The 20,668-nt window shown below is 36.0% G+C and overlaps 1 protein-coding gene across 4 annotated transcripts in view; it reads right to left on the bottom strand.

Annotated features, from left to right (window-relative positions):
• KHDRBS3 (KH RNA binding domain containing, signal transduction associated 3) overlaps window positions 1-20,668 on the bottom strand; it is a 305,049-nt gene that overhangs the window by 116,531 nt on the left and 167,850 nt on the right. For all 4 annotated transcript variants that reach the window (XR_002326690.2, XM_020997915.2, XM_020997916.1 and 1 more), the window contains exon 5: window positions 6,516-6,655. Coding sequence is in view for 3 of the 4 variants with exons in the window: in XM_020997915.2 (XP_020853574.1) it covers window positions 6,516-6,655 (140 nt within the window). In the remaining variant the exon portion in view is untranslated. The remainder of the gene's footprint in view (window positions 1-6,515; window positions 6,656-20,668) is intronic.

The following is a 20,668-nucleotide window of genomic DNA, read 5'->3' as shown; positions in this document are numbered from 1 at the left end:
CTTGCTTCTCTCCCTAGCTTCCTTCAAGTCCTAGCTAAAACCCCACCTTTTGCAAGAAGCCTTTCACAAACCCCCTTTATGCTAGAGCTTTCCCTCTATTGATTATTTACAATTTCTCTGTATGATGCTTGCTTGTATTAGTTGCTTGCATGTTGTCTTCTGTGTTTGACTCTGAGCTCCTTGAAAAAAAAAGGTTATCTTTTGCCTTTCTTTGTATACTCAGAGCTTAGAGAAATTCTTGGCACGTGGTAGGCACTTAAAAAATATTTACTGACTGACTTCTCTAGTCAAAGGGCACAGACATTTAATCACTATCAGCATAATTTCAACTTGCTTTTCAGTAAGAAGGTTGTACTGATTCACAGCTCTACCAACATTGCAGATCTCTGGACAACTCCTTCAATATTGATTATCCTCATTTTTTGTCACCTCTCCCAATCTGTAGGGTCAGAAGAGAATCTTTAGGGTTATTTCTATCTGAATTTCTCTTATTAATAAAGATTTGGCGCTTTCTTTTACATGGTTGTTTAAAAGTTTGCAATTCTTTTTTTTTGAGAACTATTTGTCCCTATCCTTTGGCCACTGTGTTAGTCCTTTAAAGTTCTTCACAATCTGGTCCTTTCCTATCTGGTCAGTGTTCTTACATTTTACTACCATCCAAGGAGCATACCTATACTGGCCTTCTGTATATACTGTGCTTCTCTTTGCACAGAAAACTCTGTATATTGACTTTATACATTTTTACTGTTTACTGTACCTGAGATGCTCTTTCTGCTATCCTCTGGCTCTTGGATTTCTAGGATTTTGAAAAGTTTCAGGTCAAATCTAATCTGTTCAAGAAATTTTTACTGGTTCCCCTCAATGCTAGTGCCCTTCCTTCAGAGATTACCTCCAATTTACTGTATGCATATGTGTATCTTGTATGTACCTAGTTATTTGCATGTTTTTTTCTCCCAACAAAATGTTAGTTACTTAAAGGTAAGTACTGATCTTTCTCAGTGTCTGACACATAACAGGTGTTATATAATCCTTACTCCCTTTTCTTCCCTATTACTAACTCTGAAATAAAATATAAACTACTTAGCAAGTAATTTAAAACACCTTAAAATCTGACTCTAGCACTTTTTTTTAATCTAACTACACATTACTCTCACTATATATCAGACAAAAATGCAAAGATATTACATACACGCTCAGATCAAGGCAAGTGAGGATAATACTGTAATTTTAAAACACAACTCTGAAAAGTTGTACTTGGAATATTGCAGAAAGGAGCAATGGAAAGAAACTCATCATTCTGAGATTACTTCCTAATAGCATGACTTTTTTTTTTTTAAGGAATGATTATAACTTACTAGCTGTGTGACCCTGGGCAAGTTATTTAATCCTCGTTGCCTAACAAAAAAAAATGATTATAAATGTTGGTCGAGACAAGTATTGCTAAATTTGATTGTTCCCAGTTTCTCTTTAAGATTCATAAACTAAGAAACCCCTTTTGGGGTAAAATTTATTGCATTTGGGTTATTTGGGAAGTGGAAAAAATGAAAAGAAAAACAAAATAACCATGTCTTCTCTTGTGTTTTATTGAACATTTTTGTTGCCATACTGACAATTCTTTCATCTCCAATATTTTTTCAATGATGGCAATCAGTCTTTTTTATTTGCAAAACGACTACTATGATTATCTAAATGAAGGAAATTCTAACAATTTTACATAATATTCAACCTGAACAAATACAGTCATAAGCAGAAGAGACTGAAAATCTCTGACCTAATCCAATTTGTTCAAGCATTTTTCTTGCTCATTCACTACTGTAACAAACTGATTTATTTTAAAGTTATTTTTCTTCCTGTCCACATTAACTTTCATAAATGAAAAACTGAAATTTCAATTTTCCTCCAGGGTTATTTTTTTAGACTAAACTCATTAAGTCTCTAGAAAAACTACTATGTATAATTTATGTAATTAATGGTCAAATGTACCATTTTCTTGGAATTAATGGCACCTTGGCAAATCCATGCAAACACTAGGCATATAACAACCAGAGAAACATTCTAAAAATGTTAAGTGTCTCAGGCCAATACTTCATAACAGAAAGAGAAATCCATGGATAAATAAGCATACTCCTATGAAAGATCACTTTAAATGATGAAGGTTTCATAATATTCTGAATATGAAAAGAAGCCACTATTTAGAGAGAAGAACATAAGTGGCTGAAGTTATTCCTGTACTCCTAAATAAGAAGACAACTAGGGGGATTGAACACTGGTAATGAAGTCAGTTGGGGCAGCTAGATGATGTGTGTGTGTGGTCAGAAGCGCTTGGCCTGGAGTCAGGAAGACTCATCTTCTTGAGTTCAAATCTGGCCTCGGACTTAGTTAGCTGTATGACCCCGTGCAAGTCACTTCACCTTGTTTGCCTCATTTTCCTCATCCGTAAAAGCAAATGGCAAACCACTCCAGTAACTTTGCCATGAAAAGCCCAAAAGGCTTACAAAGAGTTGGACACAACTGAAACAGCTCAACAACAACAAAGTATCACTGTGAATCTGTTCCAACAAACATTGACAACAATAAAAGAAGATGAACTTGACTATCCATTTCTCTTTAAAAATATTCTCTTTAATCACCTAGACACTGAGGAGCTAACGATGACAGCAAGATTATGAGCCTCCGTGAGTGGGAGAATGGTTGTGTAAAGTAAAAGAGTAAAAGAGAAGACTGGAAGAGGAAGTGTTTGGGGGGGGAAATAATGAATTCTGAACATGTTGAGTTTAAGATGTCTAAGGGACACCCAGTGTGAGGTGTCCAAAATTATTACTATTATTATTATTGCTATAAATAATAACAATAAAATGTACTTAGCACTTTAAGTTTTTAAAAGTATTTTACAAATGTTGTCTCATTTAATCCTCATAACAACTCTGGGAGATAGGTGCTATTATTATCCTCATTTATAGATGAGGAAACTGAGGTAGCAAGAGGTTAGGTGACTTGCTCAAGACCACAGAGCAAAATGAAGTTGGAGATGAAAAACTGGAAGCAAGTTGATAGGTTAGGGCTAGAAAAATAGATCTGATAATCATCTACATGGTAAGGATGATAACTTCCATTTATGGCAACTGATGAGATCATCAAGTGAGATAGTAAAGAGGAAGAAGAAAAAAGGGACCAAGACTTAAGGCTGGGCAAAGAAGGAAACTGAAAAGGAGTAGTCAAGACAGATAGAAAGAGAATCAAGAGAGCACACTGTCATGAAAATTATCGAGATAATCTATTTATTACATTATTATATACAATTATACAACCTATAGATGTCAAAGACAGGGCAGTTAGGTGGCACAGTGGATAGAGCATTAGACCTGTAGTCAGGAGACTTGAATTCAAATTTGGGCTCAGACACTTAACTAACTGTATAACCTTGGGTAAGTCATTTACCTGTTTGTCTCAATTTCCTCATCTGTAAAATGAGAAGAATAATTAGTACCTACTGCCAGCGCTGTCGGGGGGATCATATGAGATAATGATTTTATAACACTTGACACAATGTCTGGCAAATAGTAAGTATTATATAAACATTTTATTATTATTATTTCACTGTTATGTGAAATGTATTTCTGTACCCAATTCTGTGGGTGTCTTGAGTATTCTTTCCTATTTTGATCAGTTCAGAAGAGAGTGAGGTTCAAGTGTCAGCGTCTCTGCCTCACCCCCATCTCTTTGTAGAGTTGTCTATTTGATTATTTGAGAAATTTTCCCTAACCCTCATTTTCCTTACTTCCCATACTATTCCCCATACCTCTCTTTCCACTCTTACCTTAAGATAATCATGACATAACAGAACCATTCACAGGCCTTCTTTAATTAAGCTTCCTTTACGTATGACTCCTGATATTAAGGTTTATAGAAAACATATTCATCATCTCCCCATATCTGGCTGTAAGAAATAATCTTTAAGACCTTCCTTTAAGTTCAATCATGTTTACCTCTTTCTGTTTCTCTTCACTCCAATATTTATACTTCAAAGTTTCCCAGCAGCTCTAGTCTTTTCATCAGGAATACTGGGATGTCCTCTGTTTTATTAACAGTTATTTTTTTCCCCTGTAGAATTATAGTCAGTTTTGCTGGGTAAGTCATTCTTGACTGTATGGCCATATTCTTTGTGTTTTGGAATATACTATTCCAAGTTCTCTACTCTCTTATAGTGGTAGATGATAAATCATGTATGATCCTGACTGTAGTCCCTTGGTACTGGAACTCCTTCTTTCTGTCTGATTGGAGTATTTTTTCATTGACTTTTGATTTGGATTTTGGCTACAACATTCTTGGTAGTTTCATTTTGGGGTTTCTTTCAGAAGCAGTGACCAATGGACTTTTTTTCTATTTCTACTTTGCCCTGGGATTCTAAGCAATAGAGGCAATTTTCTTGCTTTGTAGTGTTTAAGTTTTCTAACTTATCATGTTTTTCTTTTGGGAGATAAAATTCTTAAGTTGTCTCTACACATCTTGGTATTAAGATCTACATATTTGCTTAAATGGAGATCATATTTACTTCTAATAACACTGTTTTATGATTCTCCAGTTCTAGACTGTCCTTCACTTTTATGTAACAGCATTCTTAATCACCTTCTCTCTTTTCTTTAAGGTTTGCTACTCTGGATTCAAGTTTTCTATTTTGTCAGTTACTTGTTTTGAAGGCCATAAACTCTACTTTCACAATTTTCATTTATCTTTCAAACCATTCAGGAATATTTTGTTGTCATTCTAAGCTCTCTTCATAATCTAAAAATTCCTGCGCCTAATCAAATGTTCATTCATTTTCCTGTCTTGAAATATTTATTTATGAAAGCCTAGCCTCTGTTATCTGATCTGGAGGCAATATTCCCTTCTGTTATTAGAATCTTCCTTGTTGGTTTATCTCCTTTTCTTCTTTCATCACACGAAGTCCTTCTGTCCATGTCAGGAGTCATACTCTTACATGTAGGTCTAAAGAAATATGATTTTCAGTTGCTGGAAAGATATCTTGGGATTTGGGGGCTAGATTTTTTAAAATTTCCTGTTTATTTTATCTTTAAAAAAAAACTGGAACAATGATTTTTTTGAAATATTGATCTGGGAAAAACAAAAACAAACAAAAAAACGCCGGCTCATTGTGATTCAAATAGAGGTACTTGGCTACTCCTTTGAATCCAAATCACTCTGGCTTTCACTGAACAGCCAATCATAGGTATCAGCCCAAGTCTCTTTAGCTCACCGTTTGGGTTTGAAGATCTCAGAGTGAGTGTAAACAGCAACTATCTTCTGTACTGGCCAAAACCTCAGGAGGTCTAGAGCTCCTAGACTGATTCTTCTGTGATGACAAACTAGGACATCTTTTGTCTCAAATCTTACCTAGGCCTTAATCACTGAATGGGTGTTGCTTCAGACAACTTGAGACTTGGGAAGAACCTTAGCTTAAAAAGGCCAAGGTTGCCCACTGCACCTTGTGCCATTACTCGTCTTCTTGACTTTTGTTTTGCCACTGGACTATAACGACTCTGGAGGACAGAGTAAGGCTGATGACTTTGCACAGTTCTGCCTCACTTAAATCCAATTCATGCACAAGTCAAGACAGCACCCCCGAGGTATCAGTAGTCCTCTTCCAAAAGGAAGGATCAACAACAACAATAAATAACAAGAGCACAAAGAACAAGCACAGCTTTGAAGAAGAGAAATAAGAAAACACTAGTGGGTTCCTGGGTATGAAATGCTGCATATCAGATTTTTTTCAATATATTAATTGGTTTTGCTGATTTTGTTTTCTTCCCCCTTTTCCCTTTTTTCTTTTAAAATTATTTGTTATATAGAATGGCTCACTGCGAGGGAAAAGGGAAGAGATACAGAGGAAAATTTAGCAACGTAAAAACAAAAAACAATAAAAAAATTTTTTAAAAAGATGATTAGTGTTCAGAAATAAAATGAGTCCTTTCATACCACTTAGATCACATACAGAATACTATGTTCAGTTAGCCCAAAATGTCTAGCTAGTCTCAGACTAGACTAGGCTATGCTTCACATTCTATAAAGCAGATGTCCTAGTCATCTTCTTGTGATGTACCTCCTGGAAGAATAACGTGAATTCCTTGAGGGCAGAGACTTTCAAGTTTGTATCAAACTTGTATCAAACCAAAGTTTAGCATACATTAAACATTTTTATGGTTTTTTTTGGTCGTTTAGGCAGTTGGGGTTAAGTGACTTGCCCAGGGTCACACACCTAGTAAGTGTCTTTGGTCTGAGGCCGAATTTGAACTCAGGTCCTCCTGACTTCAGGGCTGGGGCTCTATCCACTGTGCCACCTAGCTGCCTCCAGCACTATCATTTTCAATTAATTGCAAAGGACAAGGACAGTATTAGTTAATTAATATTAACAAAGAAAAAAATCTAAAATATTTATTAGAATTATATGGTATTTAAATATCAAAAGCAGCCAATAACCTAAAATTAATTCAAATTAAGTGAGATTTGAAAGCACCAACCTTGATAATGCAGGAGCTGGCACTCCCCGCGCTCGCATTGGTGGTTTTCCACGAACAACAGGAACATCTGCATTTTCTGAACCACCATTCAAATATGTCAATTCTTGGAGCTGCGCTTGCCTGATTTCATCATTATAATCCTGAATAAAAGAGAGGTTTAACAAATTATGTTTCTGTTCACTTTTACTGTGAGAAAGACGTAAAAAAAACTTTTGCATATATTAAAAGACAGTAAAATACAATAACAAGTCATTAACACAATTTCTAGTGAAATGAAAAAATTCTACATTATAACTTGCAAAACTAAACCCTTCTTAAATATGCCATTCTGCCTTGCTTTGTAGAGCTCCTTTATCTTATAATTTTGAAATCAAACACCCCTAACACTACTCATACTTTGCTCTGGCATTATGTGTATTCTCTTTTGAGAATTTTACATTGCATAGATGAGCATCTTGCCCTAAGTAGCAGGGCAGAGTGAATCCTGGGATTTCAGCTTAACTCACAACTATAAAGAGTTTTCTTCAAGGTGGATTCCCATGGAGGAGGAGCTATCTGGTTGTGAAGGGAGATAGATGAGGAATTGGTAGTTTAGTTTGGATTAAGTTTGTGAACTGAGTTGCTGCCTTCTCTAAGACAGTACTCTATCTCCATGGGTATCATCTAGACTAAAGTAGGCTTTAGACAAAGGGATATTTGAGTTTCCAGGTACAGCTGAAACACGGAGTTGGGGAGACACTGAGTCAACGAGAGAATGGTAGGACCTCTGGGATGATATTAATCATGGTGAGGAAATAAGAGGAAAGGGAGAAGAAACAGCCTCATGATCTAAGTCACAGTATATGGCATTGCCATGAAAAGATAAGACCTACAAAGACAACATACAAAATGGATACAAAAGGGTGCTCAAATTTGATATTTCAGAAGGTTTAACTTCATGACAAATAAGAGAAGAACATATAAGGCTATAATCTAATTGGTACTGGTTATAAAACAAAAACAATTTGGCTACTATAGCAAATTAGATACATACAGAAGTAAACAAATACAGCAACCAAAGGTTTGATAAATCTATAGACTCCAGCCACTGAGTTAGGGACTTACTATCTGAGAAAAACTAAAGGGAAAATTGGAAATCAGTTTGAAAGAAGAGTTGGTTTAGACCAACAATCTCATACCATAGACCATGATGGATTCCAAATGGATTCATGACCTAATTATAAAATGCCACATCTTTAAACAAATTAGAGGATCAAGGAAGAAATTGCCTTTTGGACAAATGGATGAGGGATAAGTTGATGACCAAAAAAAGGATAAAGGATATTATAAAAGATAAAATGGACAATTTTGGTTAGATGAAAAATTTTAAATTTAGGGTCTTCCCCCCCAACAAACAATTCCAATTCAGCTAAGATTAGATGCAAAATGGCAGAGGGAAGGAAATCCTGGCAGCAATTTTCTTTGATATAGGTGTCATTTCCAAAGTATCTAAGTTACTGACTCAAATATAGAGGAATAAGAGCCATTCCTCAACTGATAAATGGTCAAAGAATATAAATAGGCAATTTTCAGTGGAAGAAATCCAAGCTATGTATAGCCATATAAGAAAACATTCCACATCACTAATGATTATAGAAATGCATATTAAAGTAATTCTGAGGTTCCACCTTATAATCATAAGATTGGCAAAGTTGACATCAGAAGGAAAATACCAACTCTAAAAGGAACTACAGGAGTAAAGATTAAGAAGACTCGGAAAATCATAACGCTAGTTTATGAGTGCTTTTAAAAGCCAGACAGAATTCTATATTTGATCCTGCAAGTAACAAGGAGCCACAGGAGTTTAATGAGTCGGGGAGGGGTTGGAGCCACAGGGAAGGGAAGGCTGACATACATAGTAAGACTTATGTTTTAAGGGAAATCCCCTTAACAGTTTAGTAGAGGATGAGCTCTGGAGTGGGAAAGACTTGAGATAGTGAGAAAGCTATTGCAAGAGCTAGTCCAGGCATGAGTTAATATGGGTCTGTACCAAGATGGCAACAATGGATTATGTGGAGTGAGAATAAGAAGGGGAGGATGACACTGAGATTACAAGCTGTTGTGATTAGCATGATGGTACTGACCTTAACAAAGAGAAGGGAAAGGTGGCAAGGTTCCCCCCCTTGGGGGAGGGGTAATAATAATTAGTATTTTGGACATGTTGCTTAAGATATCAACTAGACATTCAGTCTGAGATGTCTAATAGGCAGCTGAAGATATCATACTGGAGGTCGGGAAAAAGGTTAGGATGGACAAATTGATCTGAGAAATATTTGCAGAGGGATGAAAATTGAATCCATAGGAGGCAATAAGATCATCAAGTGAAAAGGTTTAGAATAAAAAGAGAAAATGATCTAGGATTTGGGGGACACCCAAACAATTTAGGAAAACAGCCAATAGATATTAGTCTATAAGTAGCAAACAGCAGCAGAACAAGAGAGGAAATAACATGTTTGTCTTAAAGAACCATTTGTGTGTGTGCTTGTGTTAATGCCTGCACTTTTAGAAAGTTCTCTAAAGCCAGTTTTAAATACATCCTGGTATGATTCAGGTATATTTTTGGTTTTGAGAGTTTGTAGAAACACAGAACCTGGATGAAGCTCTAGCCAAAGGAGACTGGGAATGATCATACATGTGAGAAAAGAAATGAGAGAAGTGACAGGAAAACTTAAAGGAAAGTGCATCAAGGAGAAGCGGGAGATCAGCATTGTCAAAGGTTATGGGGCGGGGGGAGTCAAGAAGGATGAGGATGAAAAAAAGGCTATTACCTGAGAAGAGATCACTGGTAACTGTAAAGAGAGCAATTTCAATTTCAATGAAGTCAGAAACGTGACTGCAGGTGGGTTCATACATAAGTTAGAGGACAGGAAAAAGAGTAATCACTTGTAAACAGCTTAAACAAATTTAGCCATGGAAAGAAGATGGCGTATAGAAAGAGAATGGGCACGGGCACATCAAACAAAGGTTTTTGTTTTTCTTTTTTTAGCTAGGGACATGTTTGTATTTGTAGGCAGTAGAGAAACAGCTAGTAAATAAGGAAAGATTCAAGATTTGTCAGAATAGGGAAGGCAGAGTTAACAACCTTCTGGAGAGGGATTTAAACCCTGGCAAAGAAAAGAGCTACCTCTACATGAGACTAGGGCAAAGCAGACAATGGGAGAAGACATGTGAATGATACGAAATAAGGAAGAGGAAAGAAGAGGGAGCTCTTGATTAATGGCTTCAATTTTTTTCATTGAAACATGAAGCAAGATCTTCAGTTGAGAGTTTGAGGGGAAGGGTTCCGTGGTAGATTTGGCAAGGAATGAAAAAATTCCAGAATAGCTACCGTGGTGAATGAGATGGTAAATTTACTTCTTGTTGTTCAGTCACTTTTCAGTCATGTTCAACTCTTCATGACAACATTTGGGGTATTCTTGGCAAAAATACTGGATGGTTTGCCATTTCCTTCTCCAGCTCATTTTACAGATGGGGAAACTGAGGTAAACAAGGTTAAATGACTTGCCCAAGGTCACATAGTCAATAAGTATCTGAGGCTACATTTGAGCTCGGGAAGATGAGTAGCTGCCCTGGTGACTTTATTAGGCTGTTGTAAAGAGTGCTTTCCTGCAGTGAGAATCCAGGAGAAATGATGTAACAAATTTGTAACGGACACAGTTAACAGTTTTACATTTCCATCTGACAATTTTTTAGCAAGAAAGGCATAGAAGAAAAGGCAGCAGATAGTGGGAGTAATCCAAGGGGGAGGCTTGGCAAGTCATGGTTAGCAACAGGAAAATGGGGCAAGGGACTCAATTGTGGAGAATAGTGAGGAGAATGAAGCCAGTGCAGGGATGACGACTCAGGAAAGAGCTATGGAGTAAAGGTACTGGAACTGATGGTGAGGACAAAAAACAGCATGCTCACATACCAGATTTTGCCATAATCCAGAGGTCCACTTCCCTAATTAGAAACACTAACATCTCCTTATCTGACAACAACCTAGTATTATTGTATGTCTCCCCATGCTTCACTCCTATCCCAAAACCTGTTCTTTGCCCTCCTTAAGACCCTCTCATTGCCTTCACTGTTTTTCCTCACCATTACACTTGCTCAGAGTTCACCTTCTTGTGACTCCAAACTCAGTACTTTGGCTATTTCAACTCTATCCTGTCCTTTGTTCTTGACTTTTTTTGCCCTCATCTCACCACTGGTCTACATTTGCCAAACCTCACCCCTGGATTAATCTTATCATTTGTCTCCTTTTCTGTTCACTGGCCATTGAACAAAGTGGAAGGAATTTCACAACTGTGCTGGCTCGGATACATTAAAAATTTATGTCACCAACCTCAACTAAACCCTTACAATACAGCAAGGCAATCCTTTTTTCACTCCCTAACTGATTCCCTGCCTCTCTGCCCACAGAAGCTATTCTGAACCTTCCTTCTTCCTCCTCCTCCTCTTCCCCATCTCAACTTTACCAAAACACTGAGGTCATTTGAAATGAGCTCTCTCTTCTCTCATTCTCTTAATCTCAAAATCCTGCCATTTCTGACAAAACGGTACTTCTTTTAGTCAAAGCCAACTCTCTATATGTCCTTGATCTTATACCCTCCTATCTTCTCCAGGAGACTGCCTCATCACTCATTCCTCTCAGGAATCTTAAGCTGCCCTTTGCTTTCTTTCCCTAAGGCCTTCAAAAACGCCCAAGTCTCCTCATCCTATTAAAAAAAAATATCCATTTGACTCCATTATCTTAAGCTATTTCTCTCTTTCTCCTCCTTTTCTTAAACTCCTTTCTCTCTCTCTCTCTCTCTCTCTCTCTCTCTCTCCTCTCTCTCTCTCTCTCTCTCTCTCTCTCTCTCTCTCATTGTCTCTACTTCTTCCCCTCTTAATTCTTTTGCAATCTGACTTCCAACCTCAACAAAAATGATTTCTCTAAAGTTACCAATGATCTTTTAATGGCCAAATCTAACAGTGTTTTTTCAGTCCTATCCTTCTTTCATCTGCTATATTTGACAAAGTTGACCATTTTCTCCTCAGCTACTATGTTTCCTGACAGTTTTCTCTGGGTTTGCCTCCTGTTTGACTGTTTTTCAATCTTCTTTGCTGGGTCATCATCCACCAAATAGGACTATTCTGGACTCTCATCTGTTTTCCCTTGGTAATCTCAGTAACTCATGGGAGTTTAGCTACTGTCTCTATGTAAACGACTTCAAGATTTACACATCAATATCCTCCTAAACTTTAGGCCCAGGTCACAGTCTATTAAATACACATTTCAAACTGACTTCCCAGAGACAACTCAAAAGTAAACATGTCTAAAACTAAACTCATTATCCTTCTCCCTAAGCCCTCCTCTCCCTTTAAAATTCCCTATTTCTGTTGAAGATACTACCATCCCTCCAGTGCCAGAGGTTCATAATCTCAACATCATTCTCGACTGCTTCTTCTCTTTTACTTTAAACAGCCAATCATTTGCCAAACCTTTCAAATCCCTCAAATCTAACCTCTTCTCTACTCACATAGCTACCAACTTAGTTCAGAGCCTCATCCCCTCTTGCCTTAATTATTTCAATGACCTCCTAATCTATCTCACTGCCTTAAATCTATCACTACTCATTTTGCTGTAGTACATTGCTACCCAAGAAATTTTCCTTAAATATAGATCTGACCATGTGAGTCCCATGTTCAACTAACTTCAGTGGCTTCCTATTGCCTTTAAGATTATATATAAAGTATTCTATTTAGCTTATAAACAGAACTCTACGTAACTTGGTCTCAATCAATCTTTCTGGATTTAAAGGGCATTATTTTCCCTCATAAGACAAACTGGCATGCTCTCTATTCTTCAACCACAACAATTCACATGTTTCTGTGCCTTTAAATTGGCCTTTCTTCATACTTGGAAGGCACGTCATCTTCACTTCTACCTTAGAATCCTCTTCCTTTAAAATGTAGCTAAGACACTGTCTTCTTTATAAATCTTTTCCTGATCTCCACAACTACTATTCGCCTCTCTCCCCAAATACCTTGTAAGAAATTATTTTACCAATACTAATATTTCCTTTGTATTTAAAGTAAACATTTTTAGATGTACTTGTTGTCTTCTCTTTTAGAATGTAAGTTCAATTGCTAGTAATTCTCTGTACCTGTATCCCCAGTTCTTGGTACTTAGTAGACCTTTAATAAATATTTGTTGATAGATGCTGTGTAATGTTTCAGGGCTTGAAGTAACTATTCAGAATAATATATGCAAACAAGAGCACCTGAAGAACATCATGAATGACAGAGAATCTCCCTTTAAACTTCAATTCTTTGGCTTAACAAGTTGCAGTATATGAATGTACTGGAATACTATTGTGCTACAAAAAATAATGAGCAGATAAACCTGGGAAGGACTTACATGAACGGATGCTAAGTGAAGTGAGCAGAACCAGGAGGGCATTGTACACAGTAACAGCCACACTGTGTGACAACTACCTTTGATAGACTCAGCCCTTCTCAGCAATGCAACGATCTAAGACAACCCCCAAAGACTCATAACAGAAAATGCTATCCACACCCAGAAAAGAACTATGGCATCTGAATGCAGATCGAAGCATATTATTTGCTCTTGCTTTGTTTTTTTTTGTTTTGTTTTGTTTCTTCTTTCTCATGGTTCCTCCCATTCATTCTAATTCTTTTTTACAACATAATATGAAAATATGTTTAATAAGAATTTATATGTAGAGGCTATATCAGATTGCATGCTGTCTTGGGAAGGGAGGCAAAAAATTTTAAAACTCAAAAGTTTATGGCAGTGAAAGCTGAAAATTAAAATTGAATAAACTGAAAAATTGAAAAAAAATAAAAACAAAAATAAACTTCAATCATGGACTTAATCACTCCATCTTAGTGGTGAATACTTTGCTGGGCACAAAGAAAATGTCAAAAACATGTCTATATGCCTCCTCTCTTATCTTTATGAAATTTTTATGCAACAATACATAAACCATGTTAAAACACCAGGAAGAAATTGATAAGGAAAAAGTAGTCTTTCCTGAGCGATACTCAACAATAGACAATATCTCTAGTATTTTGTAACTGACTAAAAGATAGAAAACATGTGAGATACTGTTGGATGTATTTGTTGATTATGAAAAAAAAATTTGGTAGATCAAATGGCTTCCTCAAACAATCTTTTCCAAAAACGATATCTTTTATTCATAAACCAAATTTCTCTTGATTTTTTTCTTGAAACATATTATAGATATAATTCTGAACAATGACACTCTGATAATAAATGTATGAAATATAAAAGTGATATTTATATAGTTATATGTTAACAAAAATGAAAATTTAAAAGAAATGAAATATTTTCTAAAGAAACATAAACATGACCAAATTAACAGGACATAAAATAAGGTACATGATATGTCTTCAGAAAACAAAATTGCAATACATGTAAAGAAGTACCACCAAGAAAGTGGGAAGAAGAACTTGGTCCATATGGATTTCCAGTTAGAATTTTATCAAAAATTTAAATTAGTATGTATGCTAAATAAGCTATTCACAAAAACTGACAGAAAAAAATTCTATAAAACTTATGAAACAAATATAGGACATCCCAAAAGTCTTAATGAAGTTTTAAGCTATTAAAGCTTAAAACTCACTTCTGGGAGGCAAGATGGTGGAGTAAGCAGTAAGATACTTTCACCATCCCTTATTGACCCAAGAAATCCAGAAAATACCACTCCAGGAAAAACCTGGACAGTGGAGCCAGCAGAAAGAAGAGTTGCAGCAGTCTTTTAGCTTGTGAGACTTGGGAGATTAACAGGAAAGGTCCCTCTTGCTGTGGCTGAAGGGTACCAGTATAGGACAGGAGGCATCTGGGAAAGTGAGCAGCGTGCTGCACCTCAACAAACCAGCAGGAGATTCTGAGCCCTAGGGTAGTGGAGCAGGCAAGTGCCAACACCAGGACACCCTCCCCACTCTAGCCATAATGCCTTGGCATAGCCAGGGAAAGCAGCAAACACCAGTGCAGAGAATCACCCCATGCGCTGGAGGACAGGTGACCACCAAGAGCTGAAACCACACATACTCTAGGCACAGCCTTGGGTGAGGAGCCCTCCCGCAGCCAGACCAACCCTATCCTTAGCCCCCACTCCTGAGCTTCAGGGTAACCCTGGGGAAATGCAAAAAAAACCCTACCTGGCCTTGGCACATAACAGACATCACCACCAGATCCAGCTCAGCACCAAGTAAGCTACAGCCTCTACAGCCTCCAGCTGCCAGAACCTGAGACCCCAGCACACAAAGCCAATAACCAGGCCCCTAGCCCCCAGCACAACAAGAAGCATGGGACAGTGCCCCCTGTGCCAAAGAAGCAGAGATCAATTTTAAAAGCCAGGAAAAAGGCAAAAACCATGAGCAAAAAGCAACAAAGAAAAACAAAGACAATAGATTGTTATTATGGGGACAGGGAAGATCAAAACATAAATTCAAAAGATGACAGCATTGTCAATATACTGACATCCAAAACCTCAAAGGGGAATATGAACTGTTCTCAAGCCCAAAAAGCCTTCTTGGAAGAGCTCAAGAAGAATTTTAAAAGTCAAATAAGAGAGGCAGAAGAAAAATTGAACAATTCCTCTAAAAATAAAATTGATAAAATGGAAAAAAGTGCACTGAAGAAAACAATTACTTAAAAACTACAATGGCAAAATGGAAAAGGAGGCACAAAAGCTAAATGAAGAAAACAATTCATTAAAAATGAGAATTGGGCAAGTGGAAGCTAATAAGTCTGAGAGATCAAGAAAGTCAAACAAAATCAAAAGAATGAAAAAATAGAAGAAAATGTAAAATACTTCACTGGAAAAGCAACTGACCTGGAAAACAGATACAGGAGAGATAATTTAAGAATTCCTGATCTACCTAAAAGCCATGATCAAAAAAAGAGGCTGGACAGCATCTTTCAAGAAATCATCAAGGAAACCTGCCCTGAGAACCTATAACCAGAGGGTAAAATAGTCATTAAACGAATCCACCAATCACCTCCTGAGGTTCCAAATTGAAAACACTAAGGAATATTGTAGCCAAACTCCAGAATTATCAGGTAAAGGAGAAAATACTGTAAGCAGCCAGAAAGGAAGATTTTAAATATCATGGAACCACAGTAAGGATTACTCAGGACCTTGAAGCTTCTACATTAAAAAATTAAAAGGGCTTATAATATGATATTTCACAAGGCAAAAGAGCTTGGATTACAACCAAGTGATTCTATTGCCTAGAAAAAGTGAGCATAATTTTTCAGGGGAAGAGATGGACATTCAATGAAATAGGTGACTTCCAAACCTTCCTGATGAAAAGAATAGAGCTCAATGGGAAATTTGATCCTCAAATATGACTCAAAAGAGGCATGAAAAGGTTAAAAGGAAAAAATAAATAAACACGTTATTCAATAAGGGCAAACTGTACCCATTCCTACATGAGAATATGATACTTGTAACTCAAGAGAACTGTACCTTTATTACGATATTTAGAAGGGATATACTTAAACAGAAGGGGTGGGTATAAACTGACTTTGATGTGATGATAGAAAACCTAATTAAGTGGTGAAAAGTGATTATAATGGGAGAAGAGGAAAGGAAGAGGCAAAAAAGGGTAAATTACATTACATAAAGGGGCACAAAGACATATTACAGTAGAGGGAAAGAAGGGAGGGAGATTAGCATTGTTTGAACTTTACTCTCATTGGGTTTTGGCTCAAGGAGGGAATAACATACTTAGGTAAAGAAATCTAAATTGCCCTATAGGCAGTAGGAAAGGAAAGAGGAAAGAAAAGGGAGGGGACAGTTACAAGGGAGGGCAGATTGAGGGACACAGTGGTCAAAAGCAAAACTCTAGTGAGGAGGGAAATGGAGACAGAAGAAAAAAAAGGACAAACAGGGAGGGGGGAGTATAGGATGGACAGAAAGACACAGATATTAATTGTAACTACGAATGTGAATGCGATGAACTCTCCCATAAAAGGGAAGTGGGTAGCAGAATGGATTAAAAACCATAATCCTACAATATGCTTTTTTTTTTTTTGAAAATTTATTACAGAGAAAGTCCAGAGGATTTAGATGTTTCTGGCCAGAAGCGGGCTCCATCCCTCTTCAGGAGGGGTGGGCCCCAATATGCTGTTTCTAATAAACACATTTGAAACAGAAGGATACATGCAGAGTAAAGTTAAAAGGCTCGAGTAGAATATATTATGCTTCAGCTGAAGTAAAAAAAGGAGGGGTAGCAATTATAATCTCAGACCAAGTAAAAGCAAAAATGGATCTAATTAAAAGAGATAAGGAAGGAAATACATCCTACTAAAAGGCACCATAGACAACGAGGTAATATCATTACTAAACACACATGTACCAAGTGGTATAGCAGCACCCAAATTTTTAGAGAAGTTCAGGTAGTTACAGGAAGAAATAGATAGCAAACTATACTAGTGGAGGACCTCAACCTTCCGCTTTCTGAACTAGGTAAATCTAACCACAAAATAAACAAGAAGTTAAGGAGGTGAATATAATTTTAGAAAAGTTAGATATGATTGACCTCTGGAGAAAACTGAATGGGGACAAAAAGGAATCTATCTTTTTCTCAGTAGTACATGGCACCTGCACAAAAACTGACCATGTACTAGGGCATAAAAACCTCACAATCCAATGCAGAAAAGCAGAAATATTAAATGCATCCTTTTCAGATCATGATGCAATAAAAATTACATATAAAAACGGCCATGGAATGACAGACTAAAAAGTAACTGAAAACTAAATAATCTAATCCTAAAAAAATGGGTGGGCCAAACAATTAATCATAGAAACAATCAATAACTTCATCCAAGAGAATGACAATAATGAGACAACCTTCCAAAACTCACAGGATGCAGAAAAAGTTGTTGTTAGGGGAAGTTTTATATCTCTAAAGGCTTACATAATAAAACAGTGAAAGAGAGGATCAATGAATTGGTCACGCAACTAAAAAAGCTAGAAAAAGAACAAATTAAAAATCCCCAATTAGATACCAAATTAGAAATACTGAAAATCAATGGAGAGATTAATAAAACTGAAATCAAGAAAACTATTAAACTAATAAAACTAAGAGATGGTTTTATGAAAACAAAATAAATGTTGATAAAGTTCAAAAGATACAAACAGGCAGTTCTCAGATGAAGAAATTAAAGCTATCTATAGTCATATGAAAAAAAAGCTCTAAATCACTATTGATTAGAGAAATGCAAATCAAAACAACTCTGAGGTACCACATCATACCTATCAGATAGGCTAACATGACAAAACAGGAAAACGATAAATGCTGGAAAAGATGTGGGAAAATTGGAACACTAATGCATTATTGGTGGAGTTGCGAACTGATCCAACTACTCTGGAGAACAATTTGGAACTATGCACAAAGGGCTATAAAACTGTGCATACCCTTTGGACTCACATGTACAAAACTATTTATAGCAGCTCTTTTTGTTTTGGTAAAGATTTGGAAATTGAGGGGATGTCCATCAGCTGGGGAACGGCTGAAGAAGTTGTGGTATATGAATGTAATGGGATACTATTGCGCTATAAGAAATGATGAGCAGGCGGACTTCAGAAAAACCTGGAAAGACTTAACATGACCTGATGCTGAGTGAAGTGAGCAGAACCAGGAGAACATTGTACACAGTAACAGCCACACTGTGTGATGACTAACTTTGATAGACTTATCTTTTCTTAACAATACAAGTATCTAAGACAACCCCAAAAGACTCATGTTGGAAAATGCTGTCCACAACCAGAAAAAGAACTATGGAATCTGAATGCAGACTGAAACATATTGATTTGCTTTCTCTCTTTTTTTTGTTTCTTCTGTCTCGTGATTTCTCCCATTGGTTCTAATTCTTTACAAGATGACTAATGTAAAAAATAGATTTAACAGGAATGTATATGAGGAGCCTATATTAATAATAAAAAAGCTTAAAACTTCAGAACTTATTACAGAATCATATAATAATAGCTAGCTAGCATACATATATATATATATATGTACACATACATCTATATAATGCTTTAAGGTTTGCAAAGCACTTTAAAATATTATAAATATTATCTCATTTTATCCTCACAACAAGCTTAGGAGACGGGTACTATTATTGTCTCCATTTTACAGATGAGGAAACTAAAGCAGACAGAGGTTAATTGACCACTATATCTAATCATAATACCAAAACTAGGAAATAATAAATCAAAGAAAGAGAAATATAGACCAAATTTTTTAATGAATATAGACTGAATATTTTTTAAAATCCTACTAAAAAGATTACAGAAAAAAATCAGTATAATAAAGACTGATTTGCTCTAGGGATACAAAAATGGTTTAAGATCAGGAAAATTAACATCATTACTCATAGTTTAAGAAATTGACAAAGTACTGCATTCATTTTCCTTAAAAAGCAAAATTTTATAAAATTTTATAAAGCAAAGGCTTTATAAAAAAGGCCACTTTTTAATTCAGTTAAAAAAAATCTATCTCAAACCAAGAGCTAATATTATTTGTAACAGGGAAATATTAGAAACTTTCCAAATAGTTGTGGGAATTAAACAAACAAACAAAAAAGTATTCTCTCTCTCATTACTTTCAACTGATGTAGTTCTAGCAATGATGGTGACAGCAATTAGACATGACATTTAAGCATAAGCATTTATACAGAAGAAACACAACTATCCTTACTTTCTGATAAAATGACGGTTTGCTTTGAAGACTGCAATGAATTAGCAAATAATGGAGGCAATTAAGTTCTCTTAATTATCAAGTTACATGATAAATATACAAAAATAAAACCATCAGTAATAGTCAAAACAGAAATAAAAAGAGGGCATTCAAATTCAAAATAACCACAAAATGCAAAAACTATCTAGGAGTTAATTTATTAATGCAAATGAAATCCTTTAATAGATACAATTATAAAATAACCCCAAAGAAAGAAACGACATAAATAAATGGGAGGGATATTCAGTGTTCATGCCTAAACAGAGCCAATAGAATAAAAATGATATTAAGTTAATGCTATACTCATCACACTACTAAGTAAATATTTTATAGAGAAAGACAAAACAATAACAGCATAATAATAAATTAACATTGATCTAGAATTGCAAGGAGAATAATGAAAACAAAAAGGTAGGAATGAAGACAGCACAGAATTTCCCAATTTCAAATCATACTATGAAACATTGTTTATCAAACCAAACTACTACTGAATAAAATAGAAAAATAGATAAGATGAACAGATGAGGTAAGGAAAGTTTATAAACAACTAAACTTAAAAACTCTGTTTGATGCACCTATGAACATAAATTACTTGGGGATGAATTTCCTATCTGACAAAACTGCTAGAGAAATGAAAAGCAACATGATAGGAATTATGTTTAGACAAACTCCTTACATATAGATAAATATCACATACCACAATAAATTCAAAATATAGGCATAAGCTCAACATTTAAGGTTACATCACTGGAAAACAAAACAAAATAAAAAGTCCTTAATCAAGTACCTTTAAAGCCATGCCTAAGAGGAGAGTACTTAACCAAACCGGATAAAGGCATTCACAAAAGATGAAAAAGCAATGTTGATTAAATGAAACTGAAATCCTTTTGTATCCAACAAAATCAACACAACTAGGCTAGAAAGAGATAACCCTCCACTGGCTGGGAGTGAGGAGGACATCTGCATCAAAAATGTTTTATGTCTAAAATATATAGGAACCTAAACAAAATATATGTGGAGATAGTACAAGACCCAGAATCCAACAGGTTTGGGAACGCAAATTACTTCCAGCACATTGACACATCCATTACCTTGGGAAACAATCCCTATGGAGATGCAGCCTGACAACTACTCTTACAAAGCTAAAGCCACAACTACTAAAGACCCAGAAAACAGCTTTTGTCATTAAAATCCTTGGCATTGTTCTGTTCAACATCAGAAACAAGCATGATTTTTTATCAGTGGAGACAACATTAAAGAAGAGTACTACCATCTGTTTTCTTGCTACCCCTTAAGGACCATGGGACTTTTCTATCTGAGGCGCTGCTGAGACTTTCCAAGTCTGTAGTCCC

This window comes from Phascolarctos cinereus, unplaced genomic scaffold, assembly GCF_003287225.1.
Source record: "Phascolarctos cinereus isolate Bilbo 61053 unplaced genomic scaffold, phaCin_HiC Scaffold_4;HRSCAF=312, whole genome shotgun sequence".
NCBI classification, from domain to species: Eukaryota; Metazoa; Chordata; class Mammalia; order Diprotodontia; family Phascolarctidae; genus Phascolarctos; species Phascolarctos cinereus.
The sequence above is the reverse complement of the archived record's forward strand: the minus strand, read 5'-3'. Positions and strand labels throughout refer to the sequence as shown.